This window comes from Hippocampus comes, unplaced genomic scaffold, assembly GCF_001891065.2.
Source record: "Hippocampus comes isolate QL1 unplaced genomic scaffold, H_comes_QL1_v1.1 scaffold100, whole genome shotgun sequence".
In the NCBI taxonomy this organism is placed as follows: domain Eukaryota; kingdom Metazoa; phylum Chordata; class Actinopteri; order Syngnathiformes; family Syngnathidae; genus Hippocampus; species Hippocampus comes.
In genome coordinates this window covers 692,980-713,865 of record NW_017805282.1, presented here as the reverse complement: position 1 = coordinate 713,865, position 20,886 = coordinate 692,980, and the positions used below count along the sequence as shown (strand labels likewise).

General features: G+C 44.8%; 2 protein-coding genes across 5 annotated transcripts; one reads left to right on the top strand and one right to left on the bottom strand.

The window, feature by feature from the left end:
• Positions 1–244: 244 nt before the first annotated feature.
• Positions 245–5,582, top strand: ndufaf7 (NADH:ubiquinone oxidoreductase complex assembly factor 7). The gene is made up of 10 exons (XM_019871450.1): positions 245–596; positions 1,246–1,412; positions 1,492–1,572; positions 2,705–2,815; positions 2,897–3,113; positions 3,466–3,524; positions 3,783–3,896; positions 4,060–4,203; positions 4,278–4,451; positions 5,460–5,582. The coding sequence occupies exons 1-10, from the start codon at positions 524–526 to the stop codon at positions 5,580–5,582; spliced, it is 1,263 nt and encodes a 420-aa protein (XP_019727009.1). The 5' UTR covers positions 245–523.
• An 18-nt stretch (positions 5,583–5,600) lies between these two features.
• Positions 5,601–20,787, bottom strand: LOC109516744 (serine/threonine-protein kinase D3-like). Of its 4 annotated transcripts, none has more exons than XM_019871514.1 (18): positions 20,400–20,787; positions 17,937–18,075; positions 17,726–17,857; positions 17,051–17,214; positions 16,135–16,324; positions 15,979–16,056; positions 15,701–15,887; positions 15,335–15,458; positions 15,180–15,257; positions 13,594–13,822; positions 11,653–11,705; positions 11,503–11,575; positions 9,925–10,031; positions 9,285–9,446; positions 7,585–7,683; positions 7,242–7,509; positions 5,993–6,078; positions 5,601–5,915 (listed from the first exon to the last, which is right to left on the bottom strand). In XM_019871514.1, exons 1-18 carry the CDS (start codon positions 20,604–20,606, stop codon positions 5,742–5,744), a joined length of 2,550 nt encoding a protein of 849 aa, XP_019727073.1. In that variant the 5' UTR covers positions 20,607–20,787; the 3' UTR covers positions 5,601–5,741. The 4 variants fall into 4 exon arrangements, with proteins under 4 accessions (XP_019727073.1, XP_019727071.1, XP_019727070.1 ...); XM_019871512.1 differs by having other exon boundaries at positions 13,582–13,822; positions 15,701–15,884; positions 20,400–20,786; XM_019871511.1 differs by having other exon boundaries at positions 13,582–13,822; positions 16,135–16,321; positions 20,400–20,786.
• Between the last annotated feature and the right edge of the window lie 99 nt (positions 20,788–20,886).

The window sequence follows — 20,886 nt, the reverse complement described above, 5'->3', positions numbered from 1 at the left end:
ATCAAAAGGCTTGCTGCTCTTGCCATTTGGTCAAGTTTTAAGACATGCAGACCAACTTTTCAAAATAATTAAAAACATCCCAAATACAAACCACAGCCAGATTATACGAGATTTCAAATTGATAGTCCATTATAAATTCAGCTTATATATTTGATGAAAAGTAAGGAATTACTTCACAAATGGAACCAAATTATTAATATGAACATCGTAACTTGTTTAGTTGTGAAAGGACAGCGGATGTTTGTCGTCTGTCGTTGCATTGAATGGCGTGGGCACGGAGGGTCCTGACTCCGCCGCACGGACTTTCCGGCTCGTAATAATCAAGCATAACATAATTTCTGCCTTTTGTACTTGAAACGAATAGGTCGTTTCTTCGTGTTTTGTCTCCTGTATCTTGACGCACTTGTGGCTAACCGTGCTAATATTAACCATCCTCGTGACTGTCGATTACATTGAACGCACCTTAAATCGAGCATGGGACTCGATTGAGCGTCAGTGTTCCCCTTGATTGACATTTGTTGCAATGACGGGCTTTTGTGCTTCCAAAACGCAACAACTGCTCAAGCTGAGTCTTTCTATCAGTCCAGCGGCATCAGGTAAGAATTGTGATGGTGAATCGCCCACTCTACAATCGCGAATAGTAAGACCACGTCATCGGGATTGGTACAGATTTACTGCTCATTCATTAAAACATGACACAGTGTACACATTAAAAAAAGATTTCTTGCATAGTAGGACCAGTTGTCAGCAGTGAGCGGTGAGGATAGTAAGTATGTAATAATATTTTTTAAAATGGCTGTGTGCAAAATCACTTTTTATCCACTGTCAAAACTGGGCAAAGTAGAGTCTATATTACTTTTATGTCGATGTTTTTAAAGCTTTATGCATAAGACCAATACAAAATATGCCGGGTGAGATGCATGTGTTATATTTGTCCATTCGGGGTTTACATCCTCACATTAGTATCTGTGTCTTTGAATGTGTGTGGTTTTCAAGGGTGGGGCCTGAGAGTGGCGTGGACATCAGCGAACGCGAGTGCAGACTTGAGTGGCTTGTCACTAGCCTAACCCGTTACCCAGTTTGCGTGTTGAGGGACTCAGTGTCACTTGTGAAAAATCCACGATACAATTAACAGCCAAAAGCTACCTCGCAGATGTCTATTGCGATAAAGAGGGACAAGTGTAGAGTTTAGTGATCAGGGAGTTAGGAATTAGCAAATGTTATAAAAAGTTTGTTTGTTGTCAGTGTGCTGGCGAGTGGCGACCACCAGACTTTGGAGCTCCTCATCTTCCTCTTCGGGGGAGGATGCGAGCGGATCCTCTATGCTGCGACACCTGACGTCCAAAATCACAGCCACCGGGCCCATTTCTGTGGCCGAATACATGAGGGAGGCGCTCACCAATCCCGTCATGGTGCGTCTGCAACTTGCTCATTTTCAGCCCAACCAGGAAAAACGTGGCGCCTCATACTTTGTTTATCTTGCAACTTCAGGGATATTATGTGAAGAAGAACATGCTGGGAGCCGAAGGGGACTTCATCACATCACCAGAGATTAGTCAGATCTTCGGAGAGGTCCTTAAACTTTTTTTTTTTTTTTTTGCCTGCTCACATTTGTCTTCCCTGTCTCTCCACAAAAATTCATGACATTGCTGCAAGCTGCCACTCGGCCCTTGTTTGGATCTATAGTCACATCGCTTCTGTTTTGTCTGCCTTGTGCTCTAGTTCATCAGTGGCTTTTTTTTTTCACGTGCATTCACTATTCATGCCATGAACTGCATCATCTTTTGTCATGACTCGATCACACATTTTCTACTTCTTAATGCCGCACACTCACTTTATAGCATATGCATACAAACTCTGTTGGGAGTGTCAGGTACCAAATTTTATCCAACTTCCGACAGGTTGGCATTTCTCTCCATCATAATCCAGGTGACCAGCCACGATTCACTCTGTGATTTTTTTAATTTTCATCTCAACAGCAGTGCTGATCTCAAATGCAAAGCAGGATGGCGGCAAAGTACTACCGTATCGGCCCGAATATAAGATGGTGTTTTTTTTGCATTGAAATAAGAATGAAAAAGTGGGGGTCGTCTTATATTTGGGGTCGAGACATTATACCCATTCACGACGCTAGATGGCGCCAGATATCATTGAAGCGAATGCTGAACTTGACTCCCCAGGCCAAAGTGAACCCCTGCCACGAAGAATAAAAATAAAAAATAGCGGAAACAAGGAAAAGGGAAGAAAATAATAGAAGAGATAACAGAAAATGGAGAAACGTAGTGACAATCTGGAGAAAAGTGGGTCGAAGATCAGCCAGGTTAACCGGCAGCTGATGAGAAGTCATGATGTAATTTACATTTCAAAAACCAGAAGCCATTCATTTACGAATGTGATTGCACTTTAGATTTGAATGAGGCAAAATAACATGTTTTTCTCTCTCAAATATATTGTAATCATTTGTTTCAGATGTACTGTAATTATTTTCTGTAAAAAAATTAATTTGGTGTTCAAAAAGTCTTTTTTCAAGCTTGAGTCTTGAAAAAGAGGGGGTCGTCTTATAATCAGGGCCGTCTTATATTCGGGCCTATACGGTACTTTTCCATGACACAGGGTGACATCCTTGTCACCAAGATGAGACAAGATGAGCCGAGTTTGCTTTTTCAATAAAACGCACTTACTTCTGGACTTGCTGTTTGTGCAGCTGCTGGGAGTGTGGGTGGTCAGCGAGTGGATGGCAGCGGGTCGGCCCAAACAGCTCCAGCTGGTGGAGCTAGGACCCGGAAAAGGATCTTTGACCAGTGACATTCTCAGAGTACGACGGCACCGCCGCGCCTTCCTTTTATCTTTCCGCCGACAAAAATCATCATCGCGTTGACTCCGCTTCCTCTCGCAGGTGTTCGCTCAGCTTCAGCCTGTGCTGAGTTCGGCTTCTGTGTCACTGCACTTGGTGGAGGTGAGTCCGGTTCTGAGTCGTCTGCAGGCGCAGAATCTGGTCGGGACCAGCGACAGTGTTGAATTCGAACGGGAGAATGAGCCCGTTTACAGGCACGGCCGAACCGCCGCCGGCCTGCCGGTGTCCTGGTACCGTCGCTTGGAAGACGTTCCACCTGGTAAGCCCAAAATACAAAAACACGGAATTTTGAGAACAGCTATATTCAGGTTCCGCCTTTGCATCACTGCAACATCATCGATTTTGAATCCATTGTGTTTGATTGAAAAATGTGTATGACGCTGACGTTAATCAATTGGACAAAGAGAAACATCCATGCCAGTCAATAAAGCAGAGAAGGTCCCCAATAGCGTGAGGCTGATTTTTGGGATTGTTGTGCAAAACTATGACACAATAAATACATGTTACTGTTAAAACGGCAATCAATCAAAAGTGAGTATTGGCTACATTGATTTCAGCTCACTGCTGTCAAGAGAAAAGAAACTAACGTGAAGCCTTTCTTTCTCACGCAGGTTTCAGCATCTTTCTGGCTCATGAATTCTTTGACGCGCTACCTATACACAAGTTCCAGGTACCAACAAGATTTCTTGCGTTAGACACAAAACAACTAACAGAAACCTTTCATCTTCCCGTTTGGAAAATCTTCGTGAAGAATAATCTTGGTTAACTGCGTTGCGAATCCCTCAACATGCTGGACAGCAGCCATTGGAACATTCCCTGTACTATTCTTTAGGTTAAAAAAAAAAAAAATCGGCTCTTGATGCATATGCTAATACGCATAAATAGCCGATCGTAAGTTTTCTTGTTTTTCATTTTTCTTTGGTGCCAGCGGACGAAGCGAGGCTGGCGTGAGGTGATGGTGGACGTGGACCCCGACCGGCCGGGCCGGCTGAGGTTCGTGGTGGCGCCGTCTCCCACCCTGGCCTCCACCACGCTGGTGCAGGTCAGTGGTTGACGCGCGGGGGGGGGGGGTCAGGTGACCGAGCGTGGAACGTTTGTGATGTCACAGAAATATCAAAAGAAAAAGCAAAGTTAAGCTCAAGAGCCACATTTGTCTTGTTTTGTATGGTTAAAACGTTTGTGTGTGTGTGTTTGCGTGCGTGCAGTCTGACGAAAGTCGGGACCACGTGGAGGTTTGCGCCGAGGGTGGCGTCATCATCCAGCAGGTGGCGCGACGGGTCGCGCAGCACGGCGGGGCTGCGCTGATCGCCGACTATGGCCACGACGGCACCAAGACGGACACCTTCCGGGTAGAACCACGTCGTCGCCACGCCGATCCCGAATTGGGCGCCATGTGTGATGTCATTGCATCTATTTCCATCAGGGGTTCAAAGGTCACCATCTCCATGACGTCCTGGCATCTCCCGGCTGTGCTGACCTCACGGCGGACGTGGATTTCGGCTACGTGCGACGCATGGCGGGAACGGGTGTGGCCTGCTTGGGACCGGTGGCTCAGAGGACTTTCCTGAAGAACATGGGCATCGACGTACGCATGCAGGTACGTGCGCCTCTGACCCGACCGCTAGAAGGATGACAAGTCACACATGCTGCTCGTAGCACAAGTGTGAGATCAAAACAAGTAGAATTTTATAGTGTCAGTCGCGTTACGCCCTGAGGCGCCAGAGTTTTGTCCCAAAAAAGATTCCGTTTTAACCCTTTCATGCACCCACATAATAAGCTGTCCACTTCAGTAACCGCTGTCCCTGAAAGGTTTGATATTACTTTTTCAAAAGCTTGCAGCGCGTCGACCTCGCAGCGCAGAGGTTGTGGGTTTGATCCTGGCTCCGGCTTTCCTGTGTGGAGTTTGCATGTTCTCCCCGGGCCTGCGTGGGTTTTCTCCGGGTACTCAGGTTTCCTCACACATTCCAAAAACATGCATGGCAGGGTGATTGAACACTCTAAATTCTCCTTGGGTTTTCTTCGGGTACTCCGGTTTCCTCGCACATTCCAAAAACATGGATGGCAGGCCGATTGAACACTCTAAATTGTCCGTGGGTTTTGTCCGGGTACTCCGGTATCCTCGCACATTCCAAAAACATGCATGGCAGTCTGATTGAACACTCTAAATTGTCCCGAGGTGTGAGTGCGGATGGTTGTTCATCTCTGTGTGCCCTGTGATTGGCTGGCAACCGGTTCAGGATGTCCCTTGTGAGGATAAAGCAGATCGGAAAATGGATGGATGGATGGATGAAAAGCTTTTAGCTTGAAAATGATTGGAGATAAAGGCACACGACAAATGTTGCTTTGTGCAAATTTGCCAATTGACGAAACAGTAGCATGTAGATGTCAACTAGTGGATGGATTTGACTCTCGAATAACATGCAGTTGTTCTACTAGTGCAGCCCAGAGGATCTGGAGCAATGTCAGAGCGCAGTGAAAAAAAACATCTGAAATGTCTTACGAGTGAAAATAGTGCAGATGTGAAGATGTGCGCGCTAGTAGGATATGGAATAAATCCTCCAGCGACTTTTCTCATGCGTGATGACGTTCCGTTTTTCTTACCCAGGTGTTGCTGAGGAACAGCAACCAGTCGGACAGGAAGCAGCTGCTACGCAGCTACGAGACGATGACGGACGGCGCAAAGATGGGCGAACGCTTCCTGTTCTTCGGCTTGCTGCACCCCAGCTAGTCAATGAACACTGCTGTATTTTTTTTCTTCTTTTTAATTCCCAAATGGTATTTAGGGCTGCGCATGGCAAGTATGTTGCATCTGAGTTCGGATTCTGGGGGTGCTCCTTGCAAAAACGTCTCCCCGGATTGCAAATGTTTGAGAAACCCGTCTTGAGGGCTAGGAGTCCTGCTGGTCCTCCTTGTCTTGACGATCCAGGGAAGGTATGGTTGCGCGTTGCCGGCTTCTGTCGCCACCCAAATCTTCCCAGTGCGCGTCGTCGCTCTGGTGCGTGATGTAACGGTCGCCGTGTCGCGTCTCCAAGTCGCGAAGGTCCTTCCAGGTGTCAAAGTCCTAGAGGACCGGACGCTTGTCTGACTCGATCCGGATAGCGCGAGTCCGTTTTTTTTGCCTTTTAGCTTGTGGCTTACCTGCAGCCACGGGTGACTGAGGGACTTGTCCACACTGTAGCGCTTTCTCAACTTCACCTGCAGCAGGTTGTTGATCAGGTCCGTCGCTATGGAGACAAGACCAGCGGCATCTGATTCAAAAGCTGAGCTGACATTTTTTTGGACACTCATGTGCAGGACCGAGCAAGCTTTTCTGCTCCAAGGGCCACATTGGATTTTTTTCTTTTTTTTTTTAAAGGGACTGATCAACCCTCCCTCTTAAAATGAAATTTTGTATGAAAAACAGTTTTAGGAGTATACAATGATTCATTCTCTTTTTTTTTTAAAGTGTATTATTTTGAATGAATATAATTATGATTAGTCAACCAATCATTCAATAAAACGTATATATTTTTTAAATGTATGTGTACATTTTGGAAAATTACTTTCTCTTATTATTCCTCACCCAAAAATAAATAAATCAAGTTCCGGTACTGAAGGTATTTTGCTCGCTACTGATGTACACTCAGGTGCAATTCTTAAAATGAAGTCAAGTAAAAATCGAGAGTTTATATCAGTTATTTTTATTAATTTTATTTATTATATATAAATAAATATTATTATATTTTAAAAAATTGTTCCATCTAAATGGAGTAAAAAAAAAAAAAAATATTGATGCATTTTTGTGATCCCCTCCCCCATTGACCTCATTAACTCATTCAGTACCAGCCAATTCTAGACCAAGTCTGAAAAGACGTTTAAAAACATCTTTGAGAGTGAATGAGTTAAATAAGTAAATGGAGTTCTTGTTTGTCATTATTTCAGACTCAGTGAATTCTATTAAGCTAATTTTAAATAAAAAAAAACTAAACAAAAAAAAAAAACAACAACATATAAATCGTAACGTAAACGTAACGTATAAATTGTTGGGGCACGGAAAAGTATGCTGATTTACGTTATATGAAATTATTATACACTAACACAGTGGTTCTTAAACTAGTTTCGATCGAACCCCAAGAATTCGGTGAATCCATCTCAGGGGTTTGACAGAAACTCAGCCAAGGAGGTTAAAACACACCCGACTCACATGTCAATTAGTTATGACACGCCCGCTTGGCCATCACTGGCTGCAGAGTTGGCATTGGGACAGGACATGTATAACGCTGCTGGACTAATAATGTGTGTTAATGTTCGTTTCTTGTCACGAGTTGTCTCACAACCACCCCGAATCGCCTACGATGGTCTAAAATGGTGCTGCTGTGAGCTCCAGATAAGTTTCCGAATGGCCTACCGTTCTCTGAGATCTCCTTCCAGGGACTAGGCGGGTACATGAAGGCAGCGTTCTGGATCTGGTCGTTGATGTCCTCATCCTCGTTGAAAGGGAAGGTTCCGCTCAGGCTGACGTAGATGATGACGCCCACCGACCACATGTCCAGGGAGCGGTTGTAGCCTTTGTTGCAAAGAACCTCCGGCGCCAGGTAGGCCGGCGTGCCTACCACGGAACGCCGAAAGGACTTTTCCCCGATCATGCGAGCGAAACCAAAGTCGCACAGCTTCACCTGAAGAAGAGGTCGAAGAGAAGGACGAGACCGTTCATGTCGAGCGGTACGCGTTTGTTATTGTCGTGTTTGCACCTGAGGCAAAGGTTCCGCCGAAGCCAGGAGGACGTTTTCGGGCTTCAGGTCGCAGTGGACGATGTTTTTAAAGTGCAGATGTCGGAGGGCCACCAGGATCTACGCACAACAGAAATAACAACAAGCTCAAAAAATTATTTGGCTTCAGGAACGGGAGGTTCATGGCTGGCGATGCACTAACCCAAATAAATAGACAAACAATGTTTCGAATCGGCAGTCCTCGAATTGAAAGCGGCGCTTTGAACGAATTTCCCTCGGAGCGGATCGGGCAAGCGTGCTGTCTGTTTTGCTGCACTAGCGAGTTGTGTGAGACTAATTGAGTAATACTCCCAACAACATGAACTCCGAAAGGAGACGAAGAAGAAGAGGGCCGAGCCAATAGAGGGCTCCGTCCTTTTAGCAACTACCCACAATGCACTACCGGCGGCCATATTGGAGGGCTGTTATAAACAAGCCATACACGAATAGACTTCGTGTATAGCAGTGTTTTTCAACCGGTGTGCCGCGGCACACCAGTGTGCCGCGAGACATTGTCAGGTATGCCGCGGGAAAATATCCAATTTTTATGCCTGTGCGGTCTTTCGCCCATAAAGTAATCATGTAGTACCCTCCCATACAGCTAGGGAGCAGCAACAGCTAGCCAATTGCCTTGTGTTAGACACGCGAGACGCGAATTTGTGACGCATGAATGCACGAACGGTGAAACAATAAATATGAAAGATGATAAAATACTGTTTCCTTTGTGTTCATTAGATTCCAATTCAAGCTGTTATAACGTAATTCTTCAATGTTAAAAACGGTTATAGTAACAATCTCCGTCCTTTTAGCAATTACCCACAATGCACTCCTATACCGGCTTGTTTAGAACAGCCCTCCAATATGGCCGCCGGTAGTGCATTGTGGGTAATTGCTAAAAGGACGGAGCCCTCTATTCTCAAGCCAGCATTTGTTGGACTGATTACCATATTTTCCGGACTATAAGTCGCCGTTTTTTTCATACTTTGGCCGGGGGTGCGACTTATACTCTGGAGCGACTTATGTGTGAAATTATTCACACATGATTATTGTACTCTGGAGCGATTTATGTGTGAAATTATTAACACGATTATGGCATTTCACGTTATTTTAACAACCACAAGAGGGCGCTGTCGGCCTGTGTTGATAAATCGACGATGAGTCTGACGTAGCGACGTAGAAGAGGAAGTGGCGCATCTTCTACCTCCAGAGTTGGGGGAGTTGTATATAAGTGACACCGAGGATGACGATTTCATTGATTTTTGGGGGAGTTGTTTAAAAGTGACACCGAGGATGACGATTTCATTGGATTTAGTGATTTGGACTGAAACTGATAGTTTGGTAAACTTGTTAGCATGTTCTTCATGCTAGTGTTATCTGAATAACTCTTAATATGTTACGTCGTCGTTAGTGACATTACCAGGCATGTCAGTCATGTAACGTTAGTATACCGTACACTTATTCAGCCTGTTCTCTATTTTATTTTTATTTTAAATTGCCTTTCAAGATGACATGTATGTTTTTGGTGTTGGATTTTATCAAATAAATTTCCCCCAAAAATGCGACTTATACTCCAGTGCGACTTATATATGATTTTTCCTTCTTAATTATGCATTTTTTGGCTGGTGCGATTTATAATCGGGAGCGACGTATAATCCGAAAAATACGGTAATTGTGGCGCTTACCTGCGTCACCAAGAACTTGGTGAGACGCTCGGGTAGGCGACTCTTCTCGCTGGACAAGATCATCTCTAACATGTCACCGTGGAGCTTCTCCATGACCACGAATACCTTCTCGGGAGTCTCGAACATGCAGTCCAGGTTTACGATGCCGGGGTGCTGCAGGTTCTAGAGAGAGGGAGGGAGGAAGGGAAGGGGGAGAGAGAGAGCGAGAGCGAGACAGAGACAGAGAGAGAAAACATGTCTTGCTTTCCATTAAGCTTTTTTCTTTTTATGCAGTGCTTCAGATTAACGTACATGCACTCCAGTAAAATATTTGACTGAGTTTTGTGTGTGTGCAAATGTATGAAAACTGGGGGAAAAATACTGATCTAGAACTATCAAAAATCCAAAACTGCATAAAACAATAAAAAATAAAATAAAAATGGAGGTGCCACTGTATGTTGTTTTTGGTGCTTATCCTCGACCAAACATCCGAAACATCGAAGGAGTAAATGTTTATAATCATCACATGAAAAACGAGACACTCTTTGCGAATGCGCACAACAAAATATTTGCCAAAGAGGGGCACCAAATCGACGAATGTATTATTCCAATGTTTTCATGACAGGGGGTCCGTCTCAATATACCAGTGGGCCCCCGATACCTGCAAGATGGCCACCTCGTTGCGCAGCTGGCTTTCCTGCTTGGTGGGGAATCTCATCTTGTCGATGATCTTGATGGCCACGTCGCGACCGCTCTTTCTGTGCTGGCCTGAGCAAGACGACACCGACCGAAGCTCCACGTCAAAATGTCTCAACATCATCATCAAAATCCAATTGGAAGAACATGCATTGTACGTGAAAGCTTCCGAAAATAAACGTTAAAACAATTCACTTCTTAACCTGTGCGCCGTGTAACCTGTTAACATGATAAGCTGTCCACTGTAGTGACCGCTGTCCCCGATAGTGTGAAAGACATTGTTCATTTTACAGACTAAAATTGTCATCGCAAATATTTGTTTTCAGGTGAAAACGAAACAGAAACTAAAATACAAGTCATTCATTGATACGATGACTAAATTAATAAAAGACCAACTATAATATAATTACGTAGATGAAGGAATCCATACGTCGATCGGAAAAAAAGAACCATATGGGACAAAGCACGAAGAGAACCAATCAGAGGCCGAATGGAGCGGTGAACAAAAGCCAGTCACCACTTTTAATCCCGCTCCTGGGAAGAAAGTAGATGAGAAAGATTTGATGGTGAAAGCGCGAGATAACATCCATAGCTGGTAGAAAGCGACCAGAGGATTTGTGGGTCATTTCACGTTCCACGTTGAAAAAAAAAAAAGACTTAGCGTTAAGAATGCGTGGGAAGAACACATAGAATTTTTTGAGACATCTACAGAATGTCCATCCCGAGATGTTCCATCCATCCATCCATTTTCCGATCCGCTTATCCTCACAAGGGTCGCGGGGGGTGCTGGAGCCTATCCCAGCCGTCTTCGGGCAGTAGGCGGGGGACACCCTGAACCGGTTGCCAGCCAATTGCAGGGCACACAGAGACCATCCACGCTCATACTCCCGCTTAGGGACAATTTAGAGTGTCACAGGTGACCTCATTGGGGCAAGCGTAGAAGAATCTCATTAGCACAGTGCTTTCCTTAAAATGTAAAGTAAACACATGTTCGCCTTCTGTGGTTGCGTTGCCAGCATTGTTGTGGGAAGGACTGCACACTGCACTTAATTTAGATGAACGAACAGATTCATAAACACGATTACATTCGTTGTAATAAATCTGGGGCAATGAGGCCTTTTTTTTTTGTGTCATTGAAAACTAATTGCTTGGTTTTAAGGTAGCATAACATTGACATTTTAACATTTTTTCCTTGAAACAACGTTTAGTAAAGGCACAGGTGTGTTAAATGTGTGTCTTGCTTGTTAAACTACATTTACAAATTGGGTGTTCTGCTTTTCTGTATAAAAGTTTTGAATGTATGATGGAGGAAAACATCGACTCTATTAATTCTTAACTTCGTCGACTAAAATTGGACTGAAACTAAAATGCAATCAGATGACTAAATCAGGACCAAAACTGGAATTACTTTTCGTCTAACTTCACCGAAATACAGTAAAAATTTCTTGTCAAATGGTTCTTTGGCACACCGCTAGGGGGCGGCTGCAGCCCACAAAGTGCGCACTTGTGAGACTCATCGCGAGTTGCTCCGTGATGAGTTTACCTCCATACACGATGCCAAACTGTCCTGACCCGAGGACGTCGTCGGAGAAGATTTGATAGACAGAACTGATATCCTGGATGAGGAAGACAGTAGGGAAAATCATAATCAAGGGGAAGATCATTTTCCGATGTCGTGAACGTGAGGACTTACCACGTTTTCTTGGATCTGCGAGTTGCAAACTGATATGCTGCTGGTCAGCTCCTCTGTGGACACACCACAACATCACTTTTTGGTTTTTAGCTAAGTAAAACCCATCGCCACTTCCCGTTTACCAAAATAAAGGCAGCGCAGTTCCTGCCCGCCAGTGAATTTCCATGAGAGTGCCGCTATTGATTCAGAAAGGGCTGCTGCTCTGTGCCGCCGTCCTTGCTTACATTTGGTGAAATGTTTGATACGCAACTTTTATTTCGTCACTCGTGAGGAGCACTTCCTGATCCTGGAGTGAGAGCTTCCAGTCATTTGGGGTCGGTCTGATAGAAAAAAAAAAGTGTGTTGCGTAACGTGCATTAGCATAATGGTGTGTGCAATGTGATTGCAAAGGGGTGGGGTGGGGGGGGTGCGCACTAACCAGGTAAAAAGGTCTAAAAGGAGTTAAAGCTTTCTGTTAATTCCCCACAAAAAGCGAGCCGGATGAGGCGTAAAATCCCCTGAAATCCTTTCAATCACAATCACTTGAGTGTGACTGACTGTTGTGGTCTCGTGGCGGCCGTCAAGGGCTCACAGGCAACGTCGGGCTCCATTCGGAGTTAGCACAGACGCGATTCTGCTTCCTGGTGCATCATCAATGCAAGTGCTGCTATCAAAAGCACCAATCCGCGGCAAGAGCAGCGAAGACTCCAGAGTGCGTGAACGATCACTCACGTTCTGAGCGTAATGTTGGAAGATGAGTGTTGTGAAAGTGTTGTGGGATCAATGTTGGTGGAATAGTTATGGTTTTAACTCGTAATACAGTGGTACCTCTACTTACGAAGGTCTCTTCATACGAAAAGTTACGAAACGCCTCAACAGGAAAATATTGCCTCTTGTTACGAAAGAAATTTACATTATGCACAACTTTCATTTATTGTGCAATAATCTAATTGTAACATGTATTTGCCACATATTTTGATGCATTTTTACGCTTTAGAAAACATGTCTGAATTTTGGGGGGGCTTGGAACGGTTTGGGGCATTTACATGGAAAACGCCCCTCTACTTACATCATTTTCTAGTTAAGAAATTTCTTCCAGAACCAATTAATTTCGTAAGTAGAGGTACAGTGAAACTCCTCTACAACGAAACCTACATTGGCGAAAATACCCCCTAGTGTGAAAAAATCTTCATGCATTAACACCATTCCCACTTTCCTGCCCCCCCATACAACGAAAAAAAACTCTGTTGCGTTATACGAAATCTTTTTCTCTGCTCTTGCTTCACGACGAGATTCACTACAACGAAGTCTAATCCAACAGCGACCTCTACTGCTTCGTTCGGAAACGGCAACAGCAACCACCACACTGGTTGACACATGCGCAGTAGTCCAGGAAGTATTTGTTAAGTGTTAGTTTCAGACGCGGCAAGAACGTTGCATTGCTAAAATGGCTACGAACGGACCTTTGGATGTCAAGCAGCTAAGACAAGAAGAGCTCTGACGCTGGAAGAGAGGGTAAAAGTGATCAAAATGAAAGACGGAGGAAACAAAATAAAAGACATTATCCAAGAATTGATGTAAGTGAAAGTGAACGCTGATCGTATATTTCGCAATTTCTTTCCCCTTTTTTTCTTTCTACACTGACTATATGAAGTGTCAAATAAGTGTATGCTCATTCTTTTGCACTATTGGAATAAAAATAAAGAGTACACATACGTTTTTGTGTGCGTGTACACATACATTTGTGTGTTTGTGTGTGTGTGTGTTTACATCTGAGATCAAATTTGCTACAGTGAAAAACCCCCTGTTGTGAAAAATTTCTTGCTGCAAACGTGATTTCTTTGTAGAGGAGTTTCACTGTACCACTGTATGATCAATTATAAATTATTTTTTTTGTCACATCACAAATTTGGACACAATCAACATATATTTTTGGCATTGATGACTCACTGTGGTCCTGACCATTTCCGGTGTTCAGGCTGGATTTGGGGGTGAGGGGCATCAAGGCCCGACGGATGGCCTTCTCCCAAGTGCGGCCCATTTCCTGAGCTGCGCCGCGGTCGTCCTCGCCGACATAGTAGATGACTCCGGACGCAAGGACCAGGCGGAAGCATGGAGGGCTACTGCCCACCGTCGGGCCGACGATTTCCTGCGTAGCTTCCACGCGCAGGATCTCGGACAACGACAGCTCCTGAGGACATGCATCAGAACTGTTATGTCACCTTTTAACAAAGCCGAAACCTAAAACTCGTCTCGGAATAGATCTTATTGAAATGGAATGGACTTTAAATCTCATCTTGTCTAAATCTCCTGTCGAGGAATTCATCCCTTACTGTGATTTACTTCCTTCTTTGTTGTCGGCTCTGTTCCAACTCTTGAAAGCAAGAATGTAGCATACTGTGTGCGAAGGATTGGCCAACGGCCCAATCCCCTTTGCACTATTCGAATGTAAATCTATTCACATTTAGTCAACATCGAGTCGAGTATGTACCGTATTTTTCCCACTAAAAGGCGCACTGGAATATGAGGCGTACCTTCAATGAATGGCCTATTTTGTAATTTTTTTCATTTCAATATTTTTCATATAAGGCGCAATCTACAATGCATCCACTAGATGGAGCTACAGGTACGTCTTTGTCCATCTCTGTGCATTCTCTTCTTCCGTTACACTCAAGAGGCGTTCATGACCGCCTCCAAAAAACGTAAATTAACGATTACTTCAATGAAACTACGAAAATTGAAAATACAGTAATGCCTCAAAACAGAAAATCACAAAATAAATTCTATAGTATTGTGCCCCCCCCCCCCCGACAGAATTTATTTTGGCATTTCCTTGAGCATAGCTGTAACAGAACGATCAAATGTCAGTAAATTGGAGGAGACTGGACTGTCTCAGAAGTGTTTGTTATTTATTCCTTTGTTGTGTACTGTATTCACAAACGAGGAAATCACAAAATAAATTCTGTAGTGGGGCTATAGAATTGATTTTGCGATTTCCTCGCTTGATTTTCTGTTTTGATGCATTATTTTCAATTTTCGTAGTTTCATTGAAGGAATCGTTAATTTACGTTTTTCGGAGGCGGTCATGAACGCCTCTTGAGTCGAACGGAAGAAGAGAAGGCACGGAGACGGACAAAGACGTACCTGTGTTTGTTGAGACTGTGAAAACCATTAATAAAGTGTGCATTTTAAAAAAACAACACCACAGCTGCAACAAAAACTTATTTAATAAAGCAGCGACACAGTTCACTGAACCAACAGCAAGTTTTAACATTGTAAGCATGTCTCCAGCAAGGAGCCATCTTGGGGTCGACGTATTACCGTAATGACCATACACAAGGCGCGCCGGATTTTAAGGCGCGCTGTGAGCTTTTAAGAAAATGGAAGACTTTTCGGTGCGCCTTATAGTGCGGAAAATACGATAGTTATAAATCTAGCCTGAGGCTAATATATGATGAATGCAGATGAAAGTCAGGTTTAAGAAATGATCTCAATCAAGGCTAAGTCCAAGTCTAGTTTTGGTGCAAACAAATCTTGTGTGTCTGTACCTTGTAGAACTTGGCTCCGCTGTGGTTCTGGAAGAGCGTAAGACTTTTGCAGTCCAGACACCAAAAATGACGTTTCCGCTGCATGGACACGTCAAGGTCAGAGTGGTACATAAGAGTCCATTTTCACGTGCGTTTCTGTGTATGTGTGTACTGACCATGTTGTCATGACTACTGTAGTGCACCATCCAACCTTCTTTGACCACAGTGGAGCTTCTTCTCTTGGAATGTTTGATGGACTGAACAACTCGCATCAGAGGGATGTTGCTGCTCGTCAACGGACTGCACAAGCACGCACGCACAAAAACACATACATCAGTAAACATTGGCTTCTCGCACTTCATAATCTTAGTGACATAAATGCCAATCAAAACAGCTTAAAATGCCTCGTTGTAATGAGTTGTATTGGAACACGTAAGAGGGAGCACATACTGCAACTCCTGTTCTGGCCCCAACACTCACACAAATAGCTTTTTTTTAACAGCTTGAAACCGAGGACAGTTCTTGCTGGACGTGCATGTCACCTGATAGCTTGCGTCGTCTCGTCAACCTTCTCGCTGTCCTTGCAGGATCCGTCGTTGAAGATCTTGTGGTGCTCCAACGTGGTCCCTCGGTCCTCTTCATCGGCGCTGTGTCCTCCGTCACTGCCGACCTCACTGATCTCCAGCTCAATGGTGGATTCGGCTTCCGGAGTGGGACTGCATGTCCCTTCTCAAGTACAGGACACACGTAACAAGTTGCACGTGAAGTCACATGAACATGTCGTACTTGATGTAACGAATTAACAAAGATGTGGACTCACCTCCATTGAAGTGGACTTCCCCCACGCAGTCTCGAGGAACTTTGTCCGCGCACCTCTTGTGACAGTTGAATTTACAATCTGAAACAGAGGCGGCACGTCAGAAGGTTCCAGAAACTTCAGGACAAGGTAACGATGCAGCGTGATGAGCCCACTGACCTTTGCATTGCAGGCCTTGTCTGAAGAGACCCTTGAGCAGATGCTTGCAGTGCTGACACACGGTGGGCCGCGCGTACGTGTGCACGGAGAACGTGTGCGGCAGCTTCACGCCGCCGGGGACCGTCTTTCCCATCCAGGTGGGACAATCGCTAAGCATACGATTCCCGCCGCCCAGCGGGAGGCGCTGCTGCTCACACAGACGCAAAGAACAATAGCGCATCACCAGCACAAAATAGACAAAACCTCCCGCATATTATATTTGAAATGAAATCCTCAATTATTAACTTTTCCGGACATTATTTTTTATGATGACAAGAAATAATAATAATGCTGAAACACACAAATACAAAGAAGGAAGCAAAAAGGACATTTGGACTAATCGAAAGTTTTCCATGCCACGGAACAACCAGCTTCCTATCTGGACCAGCTGGCCTCAACCCGCATGTGCCCCACTTTGGATAATCCACCTTCTTCTGACACACACACACACACACACACACACACACACACACACACACACACACGCACACACGCACACGCGCACACGCACACGCACACACACAAACTACAATTAATGACCAATGTGCCAAGTATGACCCACTAATGATGCATTGAGTGTGTGTGTGTGTGTGTGTGTGTGTGGGGGGGGGGGGCAGGACTCACTTTGTTGGCTGTGTGAAACAGGATGGAAAATCCATTGCTTTGCCTCCAGGCACTGTCAACGCACGTGTTTGTGTGTGTTTGAGAGATGTTTGGGGAACCTAGACTAGCTAATGTGTTACAAGCTAGCTAGTGTGACTAGCTAGTGTGTTACAAGCACATGTCAAGGTAGACTGTAACATGCAAATGTAACACTTGAAGTCAGCTATAAGGTATTTGTTGGTTGTGGACGAGAACTTGGAGAGAACCCCGGTACCTCATCATGCGGCGTGTTGCAAGTTTTGGGGAAGTCTACCGAAGGCGGGCGCGCAAGAGAAGCGGGAGTGCTGCTCAGGGAGACAGAGGCTCGTCTCCTCCTGATGCCGCTGCAGTTGTTTGGGATTTTCAACGCACAACGCTTGTGGAAATTCAGACCACAACCTGCACAAGAGCACATACACTCTTTTTGTCTCTGTGGGTTCAGACCTCATATGTCAAGAAAGCCAAACCAAGAAAGGAGAAGACAGTGAACAGTAAGGTGGAGCCTACTTAGTACCGCTTTTCACTTTTTACTGATATGCATTTGGCCACATTTGTTTTAACATTGCCAATGTGAGGTTTCCAGGACAGTTTAGCGTTGGGTATGACTCGAGGGAATTAATTTGTTTACTTCTCTACTCTATTTCTTCATGATCTATTTTAACTCTTATTTCTACAACAAATATGTTTAACTTAAGTGCAACTGTACAAATGCTAATTGAATAGTAGTATCACCCGCAAAAAGAAATCATACATGTACAATAAAAACAACAAAGGCCCCAGCATTGACCCCTGTGGCTCACCACTCTTGAATTGATACTAAACCATTTGTACAATTATCTATCTACGAATGAGATAATGCTTTAAACATTTCAACTTTCAAGCTTTGTTCAACTTGAGGCAGGTGTGTTACCGTCACATTTGAGGCCTTGGCGAACGAGTCCCCAGAGCATCTGGCCGCAGTGATCGCAGAAAGCAGGCGCGCGGTATGAGTGCACGTACAGCACGTGGGGGCAGATCTGGAAGTCGTCGGACGAGGCGAGAGCTGCGATCAGAGAATACGACGTCACCAGTGGAAAGAACATCGCGTTTCAGACGATGAAGAGCGACGACCGCCCGCTGACCCGACACGACCACCTCCACCAGGTCGCCTTCGCGTATGTCCTCGGCGGCGGTAACTCGCTGCAGGATGTTTTCCGAGTTCATGTCATGGCGGAAGAGCAGGATCTTGTCGTGCATCCGCAAGAAACCGCATTCTGGGAACTGACGTGGAAGAAGAGAAACATGAAATGCTACCATCGCCCACTCACACATACCGTGCGGACAAACTCATATTCGCACCCCTGGGCAATTTATTCATCTTCAGTGAAGCTAACGTATTTTTACAACGAAGGAGGAAAAATACATGTACGCACGCACAAACACACACAGACACACAGTTCAACTGACATTCCAAAGATGTGAAACATTAAAGGTCAGGTGTGAACTAAGCTCACCACCTTTTGAGTAATAGTTAGGGTTGAAACTATTTCAAGCATACTTTTCGAAACTTTTTTTGAACAACCCACTCAGGTTCATAGTTTGACCAATAGCAATGCGCTGAGCAACGAAAATGCATTTTTTGTTCGGCAATCTCCGGCGAGTGACATCATTTACAGAATGCCGAGTAGCCAGTCAGCCATTGTAATGCATTGTTGTTTGTCCTGTTTACTACCCTTTGCCATTAGAGTTATAAAAAATAGAGCACAGAAATGGACCAGAAAATTGGAACGATACAGTTTTATTCGCGCAAAGAGAATGAATTTCACACTGGTGTTGATAATAATTCATTGTTACAAGCATTCTTCTGATCCCGATGTGTTTCGGCTCCACTCCTTGTATGGCCGTTCAGGCGCACCATTTTCCACATCCTGAGCATCTGGCTCGTACATGTATGGTCCAACATACATCTTGCCAACAACCTCCTCTTCCTCCAACTTTTCAAACACCTGCAACCCCTCCGATAAGTTTGAAATGTCGCTTTCCGAATCGATTTCTGACTGGCTCTGTTCACTTTCCATAGTGAGCCCCGGGGATTGTTGTCTTAAAGTGATGTCACACTTCCGGGTTTTGACGCTTGTCAGAATCTCACTTTGGCAAAACGATTACTTGGTCAAATTTATGTTAATTAATTTTATGTATTTTGTTACTTGTGACATAAATATATTTTGTTTGGGATTTTCTAAAATTACTTCACAGTTGAGCTTTGAGCTGATTTTTATTATTTTGCCCTGGGTTTGACCTCAGGAAGAAAGAAAAAGAAAATATAACTGAATGCTGGCCTTCATTTTACTTTGGGTGTCTTTTAATGGGCAAGCAAGTGTTTAATGCACACTGAGTCGGTCTTTAATCTGCTATTAACTGAGGCGCACGCGCGCGCACACATGCACACACACACACCACACTCTCACAAACAAACTGGTTGAAGTCACGAGAGGCCTCAGTCAGGGCTGACCCATGACCTTTGTACCCCGAATGTTGGGATGAGATGGTGACATCTTTTGACCAGCGGGGGGCAGAACAAATGTCGCCCTATAAATTGCAGTGCACTCAGGAAATTATCATCAGACTTATGAGAGCACTAATCCTATAAAAAGCAAACACACACACACACACACACACACACACACACACACACACACACACACACGGACACACATTTCAACTGAAGAACATGCATTCTGGGTCGATGGCCATATGTATATTCTCAACTCGCAATCAACTCTTTTTCTGCCTTGATCTGACGGCTATGCTAACATGCAAAGGTTAGCATGCTAATGCTCATGTCAATATGTATATCTCACGTTTGGGCTGTTTTCAAAAGTGAAACGTGGACCTGGCGTGCCGGCGTTCATGCAAACACGATAACTGATTTCCTGCTCAGATTCATCATCATTTACATCAAACACAAACTCACTTCCTGATTTGCTAGTTCAGGCGCAAAGCAACTTTTGCGGCCGTGGTCATGATGGCAGCAAATTTTCTACTGATGAGCATGCAGCTATTTGACACCTCTAGGGGGCGCCATGGGAAGAGAGTCTGCCGCTGTAAATCTTGACGTCAGACGGCAGCAGCATGTGTGACATTTAAGGTCGAAGGTCAAATGAGGATTTAGTCATCAGAATGTGGAAAGTGAAGGTGATGTGTTTGGAAACATTTAACACGAGGATTAAAAACGTAAATGTCTGAGTCGACAACGTCAAGTCAAATCCGTGCACGTGAGCAGCACTTGGCCTTGGTCGCCATGGCAACCAGCACGCTTGACAAGGATGCCAGTGGAGTGTCCTTACGTCGAGACGGCAACAAAGGGTGATGTTTGTTTCGTGTTTCACACACAACACAAACACACAGAATGGGGAAGTGCAACAATCAAGGTGTGGTTGATTGTGATGACCAAACAAGAAGTAGTTGATCTTACTTCACTTTTGCTCCTGTTCTAAAATGTTTTTAATATCTATATGAATGCATCTCGCGTCACCTAGCTGAGGAAGCACAAGTAAGTGTGTTGCCGAGTCCAAGGCAAGACCACGGTGACTTTTCACTTGTACCTTGTGATCGACGGCGGCGCAGACGAGCTCGGCGATGGCCGACAGCGTCAAGTAGTTGATGTCCAGGGTCAAAGGCTCCCGGGTCAGTCCCATCTGGAGCAGGAAGGAGATGCCGTGGGCGGAGACGCTCGGTCGGCCGCCGGGCGGGACGGGTGACGGCGAGGGAGCCCGGGAAGAAGGTGACGGCGAGCTGGTTTCGGACGACATGGACGGCGACGAGTGGCGTCCCGCTTGCCCTCTTTGGCGTCCTCTCACTTCCTATTTCTCAGAGTGCAAGCATCACTTCCTGGCGCGAAGCGACAAGATTTGAATGCTGCTCACAGTTTGCCGACACACAAACACATCAGGTCACCAAGTCAAATGACAGCCTCAATCATCCAAAGTACATTTTCACATTCATTTCACTGAAAATCAATTGTGGGTTCAACTTCAAAATTGATATCTTTGAAAAATAATTTTCTAAGTAATATGGTGACCACGGACAGAG

What these genes read in the sequence shown, in the direction of transcription:
- ndufaf7 (XM_019871450.1), top strand. Translation starts at nt 524, where the DNA reads ATGACGGGCTTTTGTGCTTCCAAAACGCAACAACTGCTCAAGCTGAGT. An exon ending in TATCAGTCCAGCGGCATCAG is followed by an intron (nt 597 to 1,245) that starts GTAAGAATTGTG and finishes GTTTGTTGTCAG; the next exon opens with TGTGCTGGCGAGTGGCGACC. An exon ending in CCTCCACCACGCTGGTGCAG is followed by an intron (nt 3,897 to 4,059) that starts GTCAGTGGTTGA and finishes GCGTGCGTGCAG; the next exon opens with TCTGACGAAAGTCGGGACCA.
- LOC109516744 (XM_019871512.1), bottom strand. Translation starts at nt 20,606, where the DNA reads ATGTCGTCCGAAACCAGCTCGCCGTCACCTTCTTCCCGGGCTCCCTCG. An exon ending in GCAACACGCCGCATGATGAG is followed by an intron (nt 16,325 to 17,050) that starts GTACCGGGGTTC and finishes CGTCTGTGTGAG; the next exon opens with CAGCAGCGCCTCCCGCTGGG. An exon ending in ACGAGGTGGCCATCTTGCAG is followed by an intron (nt 9,447 to 9,924) that starts GTATCGGGGGCC and finishes CCCTCTCTCTAG; the next exon opens with AACCTGCAGCACCCCGGCAT.